The sequence below is a fragment of the Drosophila miranda genome, chromosome 4 (genome assembly GCF_003369915.1).
Source record: "Drosophila miranda strain MSH22 chromosome 4, D.miranda_PacBio2.1, whole genome shotgun sequence".
NCBI lineage: Eukaryota > Metazoa > Arthropoda > Insecta > Diptera > Drosophilidae > Drosophila > Drosophila miranda.
The window spans coordinates 28,890,651-28,910,270 of NC_046677.1; the positions used below are offsets into that span (position 1 = coordinate 28,890,651).

Below are 19,620 nucleotides of genomic sequence, written 5' to 3' on the forward strand. Positions count from 1 at the left end.
ACCACGACGACAAACTGCATTCAGAATTATGAGACGACCGGCGGGACCGACGGACCCACGGACCGACAACCGGTTGGTCGACCAACCTCAGCGTCAGCCCCAGACTCTGGGCCACTCTCAATGGATCGAATGCATCGCGTATGGATCGAATGGAGTAGAGTGTAGTGGATAGCATCGGAGTAGATCATTGCGGTGGGGCGGGTACCTGGAAATTAATGCGCAAAATGCCAAAATATTTGAGGCACTGAGCTTAAAATTTGCATTTTGCATCGAGTATGGAAAATATTCAATACAGAAAACGTAACTAAGAACATGGAGATATTGCGACTAATGGATACCCCCGATACTAGACCCAGATGTAATCGTATACTCGGATACATCGAGGGACTTTAGGGGGGAAAAAAAAAGAAAAAGGTGAAAAATAGCCTGAAATATAATTAAAAGAGGCAAGGAGAACCTTCTCGGGTTGAGGAGCTTTAACAGTCTTAAAGTATTAGATCCTTAATTTGCAAGACCTACAGAAAATTTTGGCAATTTCTACCCAGTGTCTGAAGACCTCTTCTTTAGGATCAAGATTGTTTCATTTTGATACCTCAGTTCTTGGAGTCTGGTAGATTCTGGAGTCACTTGAAAAGATCTACTGAATGGAGCAATCCACTCTTCTGCTGATTCTGTTCTTCAGCTCTTAGAAATAGCTTCCAGGTTCTGCTTCAGTTTCTGCCTGATACCATATACCCTTCATAAATTTCTAGAATTACGAAGTAACCCAAAATATAATATTTACATAACAAAAGGCGAAAAGTTTGTCGCCCAGAGGCGAGTCTTAGTCCCAGCTTCAGGCTCCAGTTCCACTTTTAGTTTCAATTGTGGAATTACAATTGGAAGCCGTGTTCCATGAAGCGTTGACACATTTTCACAGCCCTCCCCACCACATGGTTCGAATAATTGCATTGTGGCTTTGGATCGGAAAGCCCATCTGGAATCGGGGTCTGGTCTGCATCTGGTCTGAAGCCTGATCGATTTGTGGCGGGCGACTCCTTAATTTGGCTTATGTTTCATATTTGCCCTGCAGCCAAATCGTTTAGTGTTTCGGCGGTTGATTTATTTTGTCGACCGTATTTGGTCCGAACGGGGTCCACTCACGACGCGACGTAGCGACGTAGCGACGTAGCGACGTAGCGACGGAAGGACGGAACGAGGGTGGTGTTGCGTTGTCTGGTTCCCGGGACCCGGACTGCAGTCCAAAAACTTGAACTTCGACTTTCGAAAAACAGCGAACGGATCGAGTGAACGAATGAACGGGGAGGCTGACTAATGAGAGAATTATGCAAAGAGATAGAACGGGTGCGATGGTGGAACTGCGTGGCGGGGCTGCGTGCCACAAACAGAAGCAGAGCCAGAGACAGAGTCAGAGTCAGAGCCTTAGTCCCGTTCATTGGGCCTCTTTTTGCACCCTCAACTCGCTGGCTAATTGCCTGTATCTCTATTCAGAGCGACTCCCATCCAAGGTCTATCCAGATGCTAAATGGCAACCACACATCAACATGAGCACATGAACACACATCTTATCTTGCAACCAATTAAGACACACTAAAAAAAACTTAACTCCGAAAACCGAAAATTGTCAGCAAATCGAAATTGAAATCAAAGTCGGAGACACAGACAGAAACAGAGACGCAGACGCGACAGACAGCCAGAAATCGACAGGCTGCCGTTTTAATTTGATTTGATGTGAGGCGAAAAAAGTCGAGAAACAAATCTGCACTACCCGTAACCCGTACCCGTACCCGTACCCCCGATACCCGATCCGATTCGATCCGATCCGACTCCACTCCTCATTCATGCCACCACACATTTCAGCTCATGTTTGCTGTTCAGTTTTCGATTTCGTTTGCGATTAAGCCCCAAAACATAAACCAGCATTCGGTGCTGCCTGCGCTGCGATATTTGGCTGCAGCCTGTAGACCCGCTGTAATGAGCAAACGACATGTTCACTTGCCTCAATTGCTAAATTGCTGCCACACTGCCGTACTGCCGCACTGCCGCACTGTTGCACTCTTGCACTGCCTCTTGCTGTCGTCTCGCTGTCTTGCCATTTCGCCTGCACTTCGTAGTCGTTCTGGCGTGCACTCGATTGCCAATTGGAAGTGCAACTGGAAGTGGAACGTGGAACGTGGAAGGTGGGGGCTGCCACCTGCAGCGATATCTACTGCTCCGCCATTGTCTCGCAGCTCCTGCTCCCAATTATCCGACAGTCAACAGGTGCGTAGTATCCCCCCACCGAAATATGTAGCCAGAGGGGTTATAGGATCTTCTTTTTTTCCAATGCGGCTTCTACTTTCTCTGACTCTTATTACTACTAGCTCTCTTCTAGAGAGAAATATACTAGGTACCGAGAATCTTAATGTCGCGGAACGTGTGCATCGAATGTTTTCGAGACGCTTATTCCGTTAATAATCGATAGGTTTTCTATTGAGGAAGTGCCTTTCAAAACTATTAATCAAGTTAAAAATACACCAGTTTTGGCCCACAACTAAGCCCGAACTATGAAATGCATGAAAAATGCACAAAACAACTATCGATCTACAGTGGGACTAGGCGACCCCCCTTGTGTGCTCGAGGGCCTACGCTACTGTCTGTGGGAAAGATGACTATCGGGCGCGACGTCAACAAGTTGGACATAACTCAAGTTGAATCGAATCTAGTAAATGTGGCGTGAAGGTCGAGACCGCAGTGGGAGTGGGAGTGGGGGGCAACGACTAATTGAATCCATTCGGAGAAGAGGAGAGGAATGGAGATTGGAGAGTGGAGCCCACGAGGATGAAGATGAAGACCTCAGCCCACGCAGCCCAGTCACAAAAAGGAAGGCTCGCATTTCGCTGTTCGTTTCGTTCCGTTTCGTTTCGCTGAGATGTGGCTTTGTTTCGCATTTCCCTTTGAGATGAGGCCTCTCTGTGGCTCTATGGCTCTCTGGTGGGGATTTCACGTTCAAAGGTTATGACGTTGTCGTGTCAACATTTTATTATTTATTGTGTGGCTCTGCTGTTGTGGAGGAGTCGCCTCTAGCCAGGCGAAAAGGCGCAAAAGGGTTTGCCCCAAAACAAAAGCCAACTAATGCGCGCCCACTCCTCGACTGTCTGTCTGTCTGTCCGTCTGTCGGTCGGTTTTGTGTCGCGGCTCTGTTGTCTGTCGGTGGCTTTTGAGCCAGAGTTTTGAGTTCCTGTCCTGTCTGTCCTGTCAGTTATTAATGGAGCGCCATTGTCTGTATCATGCTTTCCACATGCCCCATGCCCCTCCTCGCTGCCTCTAACGGCGCTTTGATTTCTCGCCATAGAAATTAGCATTCAATACAATTTAGTTGCCAATCAACGCCCCACGCCCAAGCGAGAGAAAGAGATCTATAAAGCGAGAAAAAAAAAAGCCTCCCCTCCCTCCAACGGAGGCTAATCAGAGAGCGCTTATACCCTTTTCAGAGAGCTTTACAGCTTCGGCAAGATGAAAGCAACAAAGTTATTTTCGATTAATCTTCCTGTCTGTGTATTGGTCACTCGATAACAATCGAGTAACTACCGATAACAGCAAGACTGGATTCATTTTAGATGAAAATCAAAGAGTCTTGTTTTTGGAATACATAATTACGAAGTTTTATCGAAATAGTGATAATTCCTGATAAACACAAGCATCGAGGTCTTACATAACTATTGTCTTTGAAACACGTAGTAATGTTTACAGAGAAAAATTGTGTATTTATCGAATTACCGATTCTTAACGCTTTTACATCATAAATTGTCCGTGATATACCGATGCCACAAAGAGCTATATATATTTGATTCCATAGATGTCCACATTCTTTGCATTCAAAATATTTATACCTTTGAAATACCAAAATACCAACATTTAGTAGACTGTGACCATTAGTATTGCAAGAATAATGAGTTCAGATGCTCTTCATAATCTCAAGGGTTCCTTCTTCTTGTAATTCCTCCGAATAGTTTAAAATTATGCACAATTATGCGGCACAGCAATGATCCTCCAGAAAACCCTCCGCTCCAGCCCCAAGTTCCGCTGAGGGACAGCGAGCAGCTCTGCAGCGATTGCCTTAAAGGCTTCAGAAGAGTTGTCTTTGTCGTCGTCGTCGTTGTCTCTATCCGAAGATGTAGGTGGCGCTGCCGACATCGACATCACTTACGGTACACAGATCGCGACATTAGATAGTCGCTCCAGTGGTCCCCGTCCTCCAGAGTTCTCCTCCGAACACGCTTTATTCCTCCTGCAGATCTCCAGAGTTCTTCAGGTAATCGCAATCGTGCGCGTTTGTTGATTGTTAGAGGGACTCCGACTCCGACTCCGTCTCCGTCTCCGACTGGGAGGATGGGCTCTGCTCTGGTCTGAGGCCTGGTCTATGGCCTGTTGTCGACATTGTCGTTGATTCCAATGTTTCATCTGCGGCAACAACAATGAGAGCGTGCCTTTTAATTGCCGTGCCGCCAACAGACATTAGAGGAACGAGAACGAACCTTTTCCCCGAGATGATGTCTCTTCTGCGTGCCTCTCAGTGCTGCTGCAACATCTATCTGTTTATCTGTCTATCTGTCTGTCTGTGGATGATCCGTGTGGGTGGAGAATATGACGCAGCTCTCGAGGGGAGAGTGCAGTGCAGTGGAGAGCAGTGGAGTGGATCTCCCGTAGTTGTTGCATAAATGAAAAGACGCGGCGACAAGCCCAAATGATGAGGAGGATTGTTCTTTTGGAGGCAGTTCTTGTTTGACATGGCAATTGTTTTTCCCTCAGGCATTCCTTGCCCCGAAAGCTGATGACATTTCCGGACTAAAAAGAGAGCTCTTTCGATCCTCAAAGATGGCATGGATATTCACATACAATCTATCAAGTGAAACGCAACCGCTTGTCGTACGGTATTGGAGCATCTATCGATATGAGAACCTCTCCTCTATCGTGTCTTCATCTGCAGCCAGAGCCACGGCCACAGCCACAGTTGCAGCTGCGGTTGTGGCTGCGGTGGCAACAACAACTACAACATTAGAATTGCTAAAAGCCACTCAAAATCATCGCAGAGACCCAGAGACACACCACAGGCAACACAGGCAGCAGAAGAAACAAGCAAAAATGTTAAAATGATCACGTTTTCCTGCAAACAACTGCAATCTGGAAATCCTTTCGGGAAAAGCGCTTCGCTGGAGAGAAAAGCGGGAGAAAAAAAAGAAGCTGCTGGAAAAAATCTCAGCTGCCGTTGACATTCCAAGGCTCTCTCCTCCCACTGTTGCACCTCCCCCGAAGCAGCAACAGCAGTAGCAGAGGCTTCGCGCATGCTAATTTCTCGCTGGGATACCCTCTTCCTCCCTTGGACCACTCCTTGGATCCAGGGTCTGATGGAGCAGGAGGCGGCCCTCGATGGCTAACTGTAAAAGGCGCAACGATGGCAGTGGCAGCGGTGGCAAGTGAGCGATGAAGCATGAAAGCCCAAACAGAAGCAGCAGCAGCAGAGGCACATGTGTGATTTTGATACCCTGTAAAGTGGTGGGAAGAGTCTAGGAATGGGAAGAAGAGGAAGTCTGGTTGAAGAACCTCAGGAGTAAATAAACTTGCGATAAAAACCTTTATATAATTTATTTACAAATTTTATAGAATGGAAATATATGCAGAAAAGGCAATCCCTCTGAAGGAGGAATCACGTTTTAACGTGTTGATCCTTTCCGTTATCTTTAAATAATATCAAAACTACTGCAACTTATTGACATAATCGTTTCCCCATCGGTTAATGGCTACTTCGATCAGATAATTAAGAAGCTATGGAAAAAAGTCTTAAAAATAAATCATATATTGTTTATAGAATCATTTGAAAGGACCCTTTCCATTTTGTATCGCAAGATATTGGAATATTTTGAGTTCCATCGAATGGAGTGGTTCAGGGAATTTATCGAAATTTCTTATAGAAAAACTTTAGATTTCGCCTAACACCGCCTTTTTTCGCCTTTAAAAATTACAGGGTAACCATGGCATTCATTCCTTTGGTGATTTCATCATTCACATTTGTTGTTTTTCTTATGGGTGATATTTTTACTGCCTTCTCTCTCATTCCCGCACTCTCTGTCTCCCTCTCTTTCTTTGCGAGACAATTGTCATTCGATTTCGAATGATTTTTTTGCTTTTTGTTTGTATTCCTATCTCCTCCCGCTGCTTCCCCGCTGTAAGCTCCACTCGTTTTTTACCACTATTTTCCCCACATTTTCAGTGTACTCAAGGGGCAGAAGAAGGGAAGCCGGGGGCAGTGGGGCTACAGGGTTCCCAAAATGCAAATGAATGCCGATAATTCAAACGATAAGTTTGTCTTTTGTCTTGTTTGCAGCTACCGTTTGTTGTTTTTCCTTTGGTTTTTCCCCTATCCCTGTAGCTGCCCCTGCCACTGCCACTGCCACCGCCTCGAGGCAACAACCATTAGGCCCAGGCCCATAGATCGGATGGAAGGAAGGATGGACTGAAGAGGAGAGGAGAGGAGTGGAGTGGATGGAGTGGAGGCAGAGCCAGGACTATGATCACGATTTTCAAGTTTCGACATTTGATTGAGTTTTTTGAACTAACGAATTCTTTTTTTTCTTTATTTTGCTGTTGTTGCTTTTGTCTTGGAGAAACCTCCACTTCGGAGTAGAGTGTTGGTGCCGTTGGAGCCTATGTGTTTGTTGCATCTGTGTGGGCGTCTCTTGTGTCTACCAGACCCCCATATCCGTGATATCTTTGCATATTGGCTCCTAAAGAGCGTTAATTTGACACACAACTGAACCCCAGATATGCGATCAAAAGTCGAAGCGAAGCGAAATTAATGTCTCAATGCGAGGGATGGAGGAAAATGAAACTCCAAAAGGGAACTAGTTCCGAGCTGGGTGCATGAAAATATACTCAAAATGGAAATAGTTCAGAAATGGGAGCATAATCCGTTCTTGAAAACAGTTCCCATTGATTCAAAGTATTGTTATCCTATAAAAACTTGATAGTTATATGTTTTTTCTGTTCCAATTCTTCCTTTTGGTGTAGTTCCAACTTGGACAACGTTCTTTTGAATGAATGAATCTTTTTTTAAAGGGCCAAAAAGAACGATCATATCATACGAATATATCAATATATCTATATCTCTCTTTATCTCTCTTTCGATCTCTCTCTCTCTCTTTCTCTTTATTAATCCCACAAGTATTTCTATTCTTAAAACTCCATTTATTACTTTTCCAATAAAGATTCTACCACTTATGCCCTGTTAATTTAAGTCGTGAAAAACATAGTTCCATACCAGTTCTATATTTGAAACACGAAATCTTTGTCTTTTAAAGCGAATCTCCAGTCGAATTTGCAAATCTTCCTCCAGTGAACCACTAAATAGGCCCAGCTTCAGTTCTAGTTCCACTTCAAATGATGTTGAAGCCCTGTCTGTAGCCGCTGCACGTTCGAAACGAAACGAAACAAAAATGTTAACTTCACATGTTGATAAAAATATGACAAGTTGGCTGTCATTAGTCACACAATTAACATATACAAATATTGGCCGTGGAGGAGCCGCATGCATGTCCCTCTGTTAAGGGAAGGAGGCTGCGGCTGCTGCTGCTGCTGCGGCTGCAGTCCGAGAGAGAAGTCATCTTCGTGGACGGTCACGTACAGGCAGGGGCACAGGTACAGGCAGACCCCTGAACGAACGGATGAGCGAGGCGCAGGAGACACGCTGACTTCAGCAAATTGTCAATTACTCATGCGATGAGCGAAAGGAGCAGCCGCGCAGCAGTCAGGTAGGAAGCCCCACACAAAAGCAGGAGAGGCAGGAGATTGCGGCATGCAGCGGCAGGACCAGTCCGCAGTCCCCATTCCCCCTACTCCATCTGCAGCTGAATCTGAAGCCAAAGTTGAGGCTGAGACTGAGACTGAGACTGAGGCTGGGACCGAAACCAAAACCAAAAACGAAGCTATAGCTGGGACCGCCTGTCGTCGACGACTGCCTTTTAAAGCATCATTAGCAGCGATAATTAGCGCCGTGCAAACGACAGCCCAGAGATTGCCTCCACAGAGAGAGAGAGAGAGCGAGCCAGAGACGAGACGAGACGAGACGATGGGTCTCTCGGTCTCTGACGGACTGGTCTTTCTGTTTCTGTGCCTCTTGGCTTGCTGTGCCTTGCCTTTCTGTGGCAGGCCACAATTTTTGTGGCTAATAAATTCAAAAATGTTAAACGTTTATTTTCGGCAATTCTCGTTTTGTGGCAAATTCGAAACTCGTGAGAGATTTGTTTAGAGAGAGAGAGGCTCCCTCCGCGGGGCAACACATGCAACAGGTCGGAGCTGGAGCTGCTGCTGCTGCTACACACTGCTTCTATTTTCCATTCAGCTTTAGAGTGCGTAACTCCTTGGTGAATGGTCAGCCATTGCCGTGGCCATAGCCACAGCCATGTGGCATGTTGCAGTCGCAGTCTCCGCTGTGCTGCTGCGCTGAGTGACATGTTAATTAGTCGCTTACATGACGGCAGCTTTTGCTGCCAAGGCTTATGGCTTGCGGATTGCCATTGCCTGTTGCCTGTTGCCTGCTGCCTGTTGCCCAAATGCTAATTTCCACCATTGGGCAACCCGCGCGGAAAATGAAGCTAAAACTGAGGCTAAGACTGAAGCTGAAGATTGAATCCGCGACTGAATGGTTGGGCAATTTATAATTGAACAATTTGCCAAGAGTCTGATTTATTTGTGGCTGCAGAAACGGGATTACATAGAGAAATCCAAACCCATCCCCCCCCCCTTATGGATACCCAAATGTTCAGGAATTTCACACATGAAACTGTTATGATACCCGGTAGTCTCTGAATGAGTGGGGGTATACGGGGCTACCGATTGGGAACAAGATCACCTCTAGTATCGCCTGTTTATGGTGATTATCGATAAATATCGATGAGTATCGATAGCTGATGTTTGTGTGTTCTGCCTCCCTATCACTGGTAGATGTTCAGAGCTGATGGTATGTTCATAGTTGTTTCGATAAATATCGGTAGCTCATATTGCACTATTCAGCCATTGCTGATCCCCGACATGGCTTCGAATACTTATGGTAAATATACGTACGATTGAAATTCCCATTTGGTAGCATAGCCACAAGATGTTCCTACCATTTCCTAATATTTTCGAGTAGCCTAGGTATCGCACAAGTCACGCTTCTGTTCCTACTAGAGAATGAATGCCTCGACACATGGTTCCGTTGGTTTTTCTGATCACAAGCTGCCAACGCCTCCATACCGCGCCATCTCTATCTCTCTCTCTCGCTCTGTGTGACTCCCCCTCTATATGCCTGTCTATCCCATGTATCTGTTGCCCCGCTTCTTCGATACGATAGTCCGAATCAATGATCTCTTCAAAGTTTTCGCTTCGGTTCGACGGGGCTAACAAGCATGCCGCCGCGTGCAAATGATGCTATTAAAGTGGCATTTAAAATTTAAGTTGCAGTTAAGTCGCGCCTCCCTCTCGCTTGAACTCTCTCTTTCTCTCTCCCTCCGTCTGTCTCTGTCTCCCTCTCGTTTAACCGCAAGACGAGGCCATTTCTTTCGGGCCAACCACAAAAGAAGAACAACAATGGCCAAAAAGGCAGCGATCCGCATCGCCATCGACGGAGACGAAGGCGACACGACTTTTTCTAGCAGGCATTTTTGCATATGTATGAGAGAGCGTGTAATTTGCACTTGTATCTGTCTCTCTCTGTCTCTCTCTCTCTCTACATGTGTATCTGTGTGTGTGTGTGTCTCCAAGAGGATCTGTGTGTTAGCATCTAAGATGCCGCCTGCCGATCCACGCTTGCTGCTCGTTTAGATCGTCACCATTGCTGCCTGGCGTCTGCCTGACCCGAAGTCAATGTTGCTTGCAACAACAACAGCAGCAGCACAACTTGCAACTTGCAGCAGCAGCAACATTTTGACCATCATTTGCTTAGCCGACCAGTAAAATGTGTGTACCCTGTAATCGTAGAGAGTAATTTTACACTCATCGAACGTTATCGATAAGTAACGATAACAAGCTTTAGCTTGATTTTTCCACTCCTATGGTTTCTATATAGTTCTATATCTCGTAAATAGTTATATTTTCTCGATTTGATTGACAAACCCTCCAGTGAGTACCGGGTATCCCATGGTCGACATAGCGAGATGGTCGAGTCTCTCTTCTGGGGCTTTTCCATTGGCAACTCTTCCTCCCGCAGCTTATCCTCCTCCTCCTTCATCTTCCCAGCAAGAAGTCCCATTGGCAGGAGACTCTCTTTTGAATGTGTTACGGTCACAAATGCTTAACTTTTACTAATAGTCAACAGTGATTGCTGTTTCAGTTGCTGCTGCCTGAAACTCCTTCACGCAGTAGTTTGCTTTGTGATACCCTTTCAGAGGGTACAGCGATAGGGAAATTATTCTTAACCACACTCAGCTTTCAACTTCCTCTTCTCCCAAACATTAAACAATAAACTACCCAGAAAAAGTATGTTTTATTAAGTTTCTAATAGCATCAACCATCTGGTGAAATATCATAGCCGTAGGACGGTTGCAAAAGATGGTGAAAATCAAGAAATGTAGACCTCTAAGAATAAAGAAAGAAAGGAACTACAAGGCGCATAGCAGTTAAACGCAAATTTTGATGAGCTTGAAACAAAAGTAAATATATTTTCTGATGCCTTAAGTGTATATTTATATAATTGAAAATTTTTAATATTTTTAATAATTGGATTTCTAGTCACACCCTAAATTTGGCTCCACCAAATAAACCAAAAACAAATCCATAGCTTTCTATGTGAATGATCAACCAAAAATTAAGTCTTTTCATAAAAAAACGATGCTTTTTCTTTAGATATTTCAAAGAAAATTGCACAGAATCGCAGTTTAAAAGATGGTTTCCATAGAAACAACACCTTACGAAGTGTATCTCATGCTGCGGCCTTGAAGTTTTCTCACTTTTCTCACTGTTACTGCCTGTTGCCTTTGGCGATTCCATAGATAAACATTCTATTTGGCAATTAATTGGCATTTTGTTACTTTTCCACTCGGATTTGTATAAATTGTTTCTTGTGGCTCACGATATTGAAATGTTGCTTGCTGTTTCTCTCTGTTTCTCTGTTGTGGGTTGCTGCTCCTGCGGCTGTTGTGGCTGTTGCTGCCTTTTTCGTGATTGTCAACAATGATTATTTGGTCAACACTTTGCGGACTAGAAAGTCAAGTCAAATCGAATCGAATCGAATCCAAAGAGCGCAACAATCGCTGGGATTCCCTCTGCTAATTAAATGGAAGGCGGGATGTTGTTGTCCGGGACTCACCTTAGGGCGAAATTAGCTTCTTCTCTTTGTTTGTAGCAACTTCTGTTTCTGTTTGTGCTTCTGCTTTCCTCTTCGAGGGGATCTCCTTCTACTGGAAGCTCTTCTGCCCTCTTCTGCCTTCTACGAATTTATGGCATTGGGAAAGCAATTGACATTAACCCTAACAGCGACAGATGCGACCAGAACGGGCAACAGATGATTGTGCTAGGGATGGGTCTCAGAGGATGAGGTTGAGGATGGGTCTGGGCTTCAGAGAGGATGCACTTGGCACACAGATGAATTTATGTATGCAAAGCAGGCGGATAATAGGAGGGGCAGGACAGGACAGGGCAGGGCAGGGCAGGGCAGGAATGGGGTGCTTGAATGGGGATCGGAACAGAGGAAACCGAGAGCCAGAGCCAGAGCCTAAACCGAAACCGAAAGCCGAACACACAACTCCAAAGTCGCGCAGATCCGCGCACTGAGTGACAGGACAAAGGGGATATTTTTCACAAAAGAACAAAAAACGAAAGGGATCACAGAGCACATCTCCAGGAAGGGGAGGGGGGCGGTGCAGACACAGTACTCGCCGCTGTCTCTGGCACAGTGTCCTTAAAGAAATAATATTATTATTTAGCCAGAGATCCAGGAAATATGAATACCATACCCTGTTGGACACTGTGCAACTGGAGCAGAGACGTCGGCGTTTCTGGCAGCCACAAAAGAGCAGTGCAACAGTGCAACACAGGCAACACGGGGCCACAACAGTAGCCGGACAGAAGCCGAAGCCGGAGCCACTGAAGAAGCCTCCAATCTCCAGTGCGGGAAAGTAAAAGTAAAATAAGTGCGCCAGCGATTACCAGCAGCATCCCCATGCCATTCGGTGGGGAAAGGGAAATCAGAATTCGGGAGAGTGGTTTGGGGATCGATATGCAAAGAGAATCGGGGGATCGGGGACATAAATTATCTTTCGGGGTCCGCACGGCGGACAAATCTTCAGAAGCTTCGAATGTCCGACAATCGTCGAAGGAGCCGCCGTCTGCCAGCCTGGCTGCCTGCCTGTCAATTGGCGAGCGACCGAAACAAAGCGAAACGAAACGAAACGGAGGCAGAGCAAAGGCCTGTCAGCGGATGAATCTCTTGGATGAATCTCGGATGAAGAGCAAAAGCAAAAGTGCGCCTGGGAAATGAGTCTCAGGGATTGGGGATCGATGGGTCGTGGCTTAAAGGATGGCAGCCACTGCCCCGTGAAATGCAAAAGACAACAGCCAGAGCCATAGCCCCAGCCCCAGCCCCAGCCACAGCCACAGCCCAAAAAGAACCACCGAAAGAAACGCTTGATTAATTTATGGCCTACGTCTTGCCTCAGACTCCCATTGTGGCTGTGGCTGTGGCTGCTACTGCCCCTTTGTTTTCCTGGCCTTGAATGCGACTCTGACTGCGACTCTGTGGCACTGGCATTTGAATCACGAAGTCAGGAAGAGACTGGGTCTGAGAGATCTCAGAGGCCCTGAGGCTTCCTTCAGGGGCGAGGTGTTGTCGTTGTCACCCCGGCCAGCCCTTTGGGCAGGGAAAATTCGCGGAAAAGTCATGAGCATTGTCCGATTTCCGCTTCTGGAAGCCACGACCTGAACGGACACCATTCATTGCTTCCATTTTCCATTTTCATTGAAAACCATGAGAAACGCTCCAGTGGAAAACTGTGGAAACTGTGGCAACATGAAAGTTCAATGTTAACAACAAATTATCCCAGACAGATGCCTGCCCCTTGCCTCATGCCAGCAATCCAGTAATCCACCAATCACTACGTAAATTGAGAAATTGAAGCCTAATCGGATAATCAAAGCGTGTGACTCCAGCGGTTAGGCAGTTCTTGCAACAGCCGCCAAAACAGACAAAAAATTGATTAAATATGAAACATGCAACATGCCCCAACACACAGTCTGCGGACCCCCTTTCTGCTGCCACTCTGACCCACAGCTTGAAAAATCGCAAAAAATAAATTGAATTCATAAAAAGATTTATGAAATCGCACTTTTTTGGGGGGCTCTGGTTCGAATCGGTTTTCTTATCGGAATCGGAGGATCTCGGTGGCAGTTGCAAGGCGGGGGACATGGCACTGCGGGGGGAAATCTGAGAGCGTGCATCTAACGGAGGAAGGAGGAGGTGTGCCTCCAAGGTTAAGCATCAATTAAAATCTGGTCTTGCCTCTATGGATTGTCGCAGATCTAATGCTGAGCCCCAACCGCCCCCCAACACCCCGCCAGCACCAAGTTGTGGGAGCTCTGGAATGCCTCTCCGCGACGCTGATTTCATTTGCAGTTTGTCACCAAGTGTTGCTGCCACAGAGACACTCGCAAGTTGTGCTGTTGGTGCCACTGCCACTGCCGCAATGGTGTGGCTGCTGCTGCTCATTTGCATAAAACAAATTTGGTATTAAATGCTAAACGCAGCGATAAGATCACACAAGCAACAAATGCAACAACTCCCGGCATCCAGTTTAGAGTTTAGAAGAGTTGTTGCAGCCGCTACCTCTGTTGCTGTTACTTACTGTTGTCGCCTCTGAGAATATTTTCGGGGGAAAAAGCAGAGAGCGCCATCGGCTGAAAGAACGACGACAGAATACCGCCTGATTCTAATATTCTTTCATATACTACTTATTACTTCGAAGATAACCCGGGTTCCCGGTATCATCGATATTTTCAGGCCACAGCTTTTCAAAGTGTGGGATTATATCATAGAAATTGTGTCAAAACGTGATGATTTTTGGTATTTATATAGAGAGTATTATTATCTATAATTCTACCAAAAATAAACCCCACATATTTAATATTGTACTATCGATACCACAGGCTCCAAAATGCTTGGATTATATCAGAAATTCTTATGTGAAAGGTATTCGGTAAATAGGTGGAAAATAGTCTTTTATTTCCATGGATGTTTGTTGCTCTTGATTCTATAACAAGAATACGAACGCTTTCTTTCATACTCTCAGAGATCTTTCTTCTATGATAGCTCGATCTTGATCGACTCCTGAACAATAATATATATATACCCATGATCGCATGCACTGTAACATTCAGCACCAAAAGCACAACATACTCTCTGGAAAACCTCCTCTGGAAAAGATTTCCAGGGAAAACATGGAAACCAGAGAGCAACAGGAGAATGAAGAGTTGGTCAAGCATTTTGGACAGCGTACAAATGTTGCCGTTAGGCCAAGAACCACTGCCTAACGGCACATTATGGGCAACAATTTTCATTCATCAGGAAAACAGAAAGAACCAGAAGGGAATGGAAATGCAGGAAACGGTGGAAATTTAGAGAGAGAGAGAAAGAGGAGTAGAAAGAATCGCCTCATCAGCGACGATTGTCAGGAGGTTTCTGTTTTGTTTGCATAAACCCCTTAATGAAATCACAGGGAAAATCAGGGGAAAATCATACCAAAGGAGAAGCCACTGCACTAGGTAGTGGCTGCCACAGAGGCAGGCTACTTGCAACTGTTGTTGCAGCAGCTTCTGCAGTGACTGTGCCTCCTCTTTGGTCGTGATTCTACAATTTCTTCATTTTATTTATTTAAGCATTTCAGACATTTTTCTGGTCTCCACAGCTCCACTGCTTCTCTCTCTCTCTCGCTCTCATTGTGTGCTCTTTGCTGTTTGTGCCACAGATTTAGATGCAGCGATTTGCATTAGAGAGGAGAGCGTGTGGCACGAATGATGAGGCGTGAGTAAAACATGATTCTGGGATGCAGGAACAATGCTACTTGGATGGAAAACCTATATATCTTTTGAATAATGGCAACCAAAAGCTTATCCTCATCTTGTGGGGCATGCCACAAGCTCCGCTCTACCATCTAGAGAGCTGCATCTCCAGGACTCGATCTTGCAGCCAGAATTTGTGCCAGAAATTAGCCAGAAATTGTGTCTGCGTGGCTCTGTGGGGAGCTGTTGCTGCTGCTGCTGCTGCTGCAGCTGGTGGTCATCTTCAGTGGGTTGCAACAGAACATGCAACACTTGCCACTGCCACTGCCTGCCTCTCTCCCCGCTCGCCCTGCTCTCCCCTGCGGGAGATAACGCACCAAAAATTGAACCCGACCCAAAGGCAAAAGCCGCGCGAAATGCGAAACGCCAATGGCCTCTGTGCCTCTCCAGGTGGAAGACCCCCATCGCACCAATGCACTTCGGTGTGGTCTCTCCCTCCTCCCGCCCTCCCTCTACATGCCTTCAGGATCCCCCATTTGGGGGTTAATACACTTGGATGAGGCTGATGTTTAATACTTAATGGCATTAAAATATTTTTAATAAAACATATTTGACTTTGATTCCAAGCGAAATTCTGAGAGAACGAACGATTCGTGCGGGGGAAAATTGGCTTTTCTTGATGGGGAAAATTACACTAAACAACAAGGAAAAGAAAAGGCATAGGAAAAACTTCTGTAAAAAAGAGTCATAAATGCGATGTATTGCCGATCTTTCTTTATAAAATCTACGATTATCGGATACAGCAGAAACTAAAAAAAAACGATCACATGTCCAAGAGGAGACTGCCATAGGCAGAAACGAAGACCACAGACGGAGGGGCACTTCTGCATGACGCGCGAGATATATACATTAAGAAGATCAGATCGTAAAGTCATCTGCCATCTTAGGCAGGTTTCCAAATGACTGTGAAATAATATTTGGGTATAGAGGAGGGAACTTTTTACTCTAGAGACATCTTCTACTAGTACAATCCATCAATGAAGAGGAAAGGCGTTTCAGAAGAGAAAACTCCTTACCTTATTTGACTGATTTATTTCTGAATAGTTCTGGTAGTTTCGGGAAGATCTGTCAATGTTCTATTCCTTGCAGGCGAGTGTTAATGAAAAATTCTCCCAAGTGGAGAGAAATTGCATAAAGCAAGCGTGGAAAATGTGAAAAAGTGAGGAGAGAGGAGCAGTTCAAGAGGATAGGAAAGGAGTCTGAGCATAAATATGACTGAAGAACAGAGGAGCTGCAAGAGAGAAGAAGCGGAGCAGCACTCGCATAAAGAGGGAGGTCGAAGGGTAACGCACACAAAAAACTTTGAACACAAGAGGGAGAGGTAGAGGGGAGGATGAGGGGGGTTAACATCTGGAACTCAGGCTTCGACTTGCAGCCTTCGCCTTGCAACTTCGGCTGTGGCACAGTTAGACGCCCACTTAGTACGGTAATTTCGAAAACGTGCGCCTTTGATGAGATACCATCTTTTGCGAGAGGAGCATAGCCTGCCCCCCACTCTGGGGCAGGAGGGGATGCGATGCCCATGCTGATGCTGATGCTGATGCCAATGATGATGCTGATGGAACGTTGACGATCGACCGAGATTAAGTGCAGCAGTCAGAGGAGGTACCAGGAGGTACTGCCGGCTGCTTGCTGCCTCGTCAAAAAACGCATTTGGAGGCGGCCTGATGACGTCGTCAGAGTGAGCGACTCGTCGACTGCTTCTCAGCCTCCTCTAATGGCAAATGGAATATCTACATTAGAGCGCAGGAAGGAGCCCCCGAACCCCTGCCACAACCATCAGAGAAAGAAAGCCAGCGGCAAGCAGCAACTGCTGGGGATAATTAATTAAACCCACAATCCATCCCCGTTCCATGGCAACATCTATCTGCTAACCTCTGCACGAGGTTCTCATGCTCCCCCCAGACACAAAATCACAAAATCTCAGGCCACCTACTCGCGCTCCCATTGGCAGAGGTGTCCTTCAAGGGGGATGGATATCTCCAGTACAGTGCTCTACTCTCTACAGATTTTCTCACCTTGGGAAGTGTTTTGCTTTTCACATCAATGTATTTCTGAGAGTCAAAAAAAGGAATCTCCAATGCTGGAGTAAGCCCCTCTTTAATGACGCTTCTGAGAGTGCACTTTCGCGCCATTTAGCTTGGATTCGAAAGCACTTGATCGAACGGAGGATCAGAGAATTGTTCCCACTCCCCAGAGAGCCCGTGGTCTCTATCGCAGATTCATCATCTCTCTGGGAGTTCGAGGCCACCTGTTTGTGGGTGGCAGTCACCTGCATTTGTGCCTATTTTTGGGGCAATTAAAAGCTTAACAAATTACGAAGAAAACAACGAAAAAAGGGAGAGAGACAGGGGGAGAGAGAGAGAGATAGAGAGAGATCTCACAGAAATCATCTCTGTTTGGGTCTCTCCCTCTCCGGGTATTCGCTTCAACGCCGACCTTTGATTTATCGTTATTTTCATTTAAAAGGCAAACGACAAAAATCAACAAGGCGAAATGGAAAGAAGGATCGCTGGAGGATCGGAGAGAGGATCGAAGGAGGAGCGATGGATCGCTGGATGGACGATGGACGATGGACGATCAACGATCCTCGATCGCTGCAACAAAAACAGAAACAGCAGCAACAACAAATCGATGTCCCATCGCGCGTTTTAATGACAACGAGAGACCGCAGTCGCTGTTGCCGTCGCCGTCGCCGTTGCAGTCAAAGGCATTTCCAAAGCAGAAGCCACCGAAGAAACACAAAAAAAAAATTCTATAAATTAACAATAAAAAATAAAACAAAAAGATAAAGAAAAACTTTATAGATACGAAAAAACAAGAGTGCGAAAAAGAGCTGCAAGAGCAACGAATGTGGAATGCTCTTAGGCATCCTCTGGAATGCTGTTCCCTCTTTTAGGGAAAAGTGTCACTTTCCAATCTAGACAAACTCAGATCTTTCAAAGAACAGAATCTACAATACTTTGGATACCTTCTATCTATCAGTCTTAGGGGAAAGAGGGTTTTTGTGGACTAGATCAACTGCAGGTCTCTATTCCAAAAGAAGGATCACTCTTGCGATCTCTATTCGTGTTCGATCCATTGGCTGATGGACTCCTCTGAGGGTCAAGGGCATTGCGACACAAACAAGAAGAGCAGAGCAGAGCAGGCTCCACATCCAAAAAGGATGACTCTGGCGGTGCCCCAAGTTGTAAGTGAGCCACTGGGCAACGACTTCAAAACGAGCGACGACAACATCGATCCGAGGACAGCAGAAGCAGCAGGAGGAGCGGGAGCAGCAGCAGGAGGGGCTGTGGAGCAGAGGAGACCCAGAATTCGAATTCAATTAAAAAGCGTTTATTCCGCAATTGCAGCAGCAGCATCAGTGCCAGAAGCAGCAGCAGGGGCGCAGGAAGCGGGGGAAGACCCACGGGGCGTATGAGTGTTGCATAGTTCTCGAAAATTCAATTTGCGCATGCGGCATGCCACAATCCAAGTGGAAGGGAGATGGCGAGAGGCCTGTTTTAAGGCATGAACTAGTTTTTCATCAACCACATCCACATGCCCCCATGTAGTATCTACTGCCCCTGCCCCTGTCCCTGCGCCTCCTCCTGCTCCTTCGTCTTCTCCTATCCCCATTCTCCTTCCACTCTCTTCCATCCTCTCGTTACAACGCGTCTCTGTCTCTGCGTGCCTCCGCTTTTGGCCTGTGGCCGGACCATGGCTCCACGCTCCACGTTGCACGTTGCACGGTCCGCGACTGCATCCTCTGCCGCATCCACGTTCGCCTCTTAAATAAGTTATTATCATTGCTCGCTTTAATTGCTGTAATTGAAAGTGAAAATGTTTGCCTTTTGATTTGTGCCACAGAAAAATGTGTCTAGGTGTCAGTTGGTCCATTTGCTGCCCCAGCGCTGCAGCATCCAGCGAGGACCGCACACAGAGAGTGAAGGGGGAACAAGAGGGAAGAAGTCGGGGGTCTGGGGCAGGGGAAAAAGGAAACTGCCATGTGCCAGAAGTCCGAAGATCGTTACCTTTTCCCTTAGCCAAAACGAAGGATCGCTCAGAGAATTTGAGAGAATTAAAATGGTAAAGTGCGATTAATAATTACAGGAAAGGACCAATTCAAGAGTAAAGATCACTTTTAACTTCTCTCCATGTGAAAAGCTTACCTTAAAGAACATCTGTAGATCCTATTTTCTTCGGAATTTGAAGATCACTTGAAGATCAGTTGCCAAACGATAATCCTCAGTGATCTACTATCCAATTATTTCAGATAAAACAGGACATGATCCAAGTAAGTTCCATTCCATAGTGATCCATTTCCAAGGAGCTACGATCTAAAATTTAAGGGGTTTCCACTAAATGGTGCAAATAATTTTTGATGCACAGAAAATGTATAAGATTTCCCTTGAATCCATGATCCAGTGATGGAATACATTAAGTGTGGTTGCAGGATGGCTGTTGCAGCATCATTCTTAGGGATAGAAGAGGCTTCAGAGAGCGTTTGCGCTGCGTGTGTGGCAATGTTGCTGGTTGTCATTGATGCTGCAACAATGTGGCGGCGGCGCTGCAATT

General features: G+C 46.0%; 1 protein-coding gene across 1 annotated transcript; it reads left to right on the forward strand.

Moving 5' to 3' along the window:
• Nucleotides 1-1,809: 1,809 nt before the first annotated feature.
• Nucleotides 1,810-17,824, forward strand: LOC108163038. Its single transcript, XM_017298090.2, has 2 exons — nt 1,810-2,262; nt 17,533-17,824. Exons 1-2 carry the CDS (start codon nt 1,864-1,866, stop codon nt 17,716-17,718), a joined length of 585 nt encoding a protein of 194 aa, XP_017153579.1. The 5' UTR covers nt 1,810-1,863; the 3' UTR covers nt 17,719-17,824.
• Nucleotides 17,825-19,620: the final 1,796 nt, after the last annotated feature.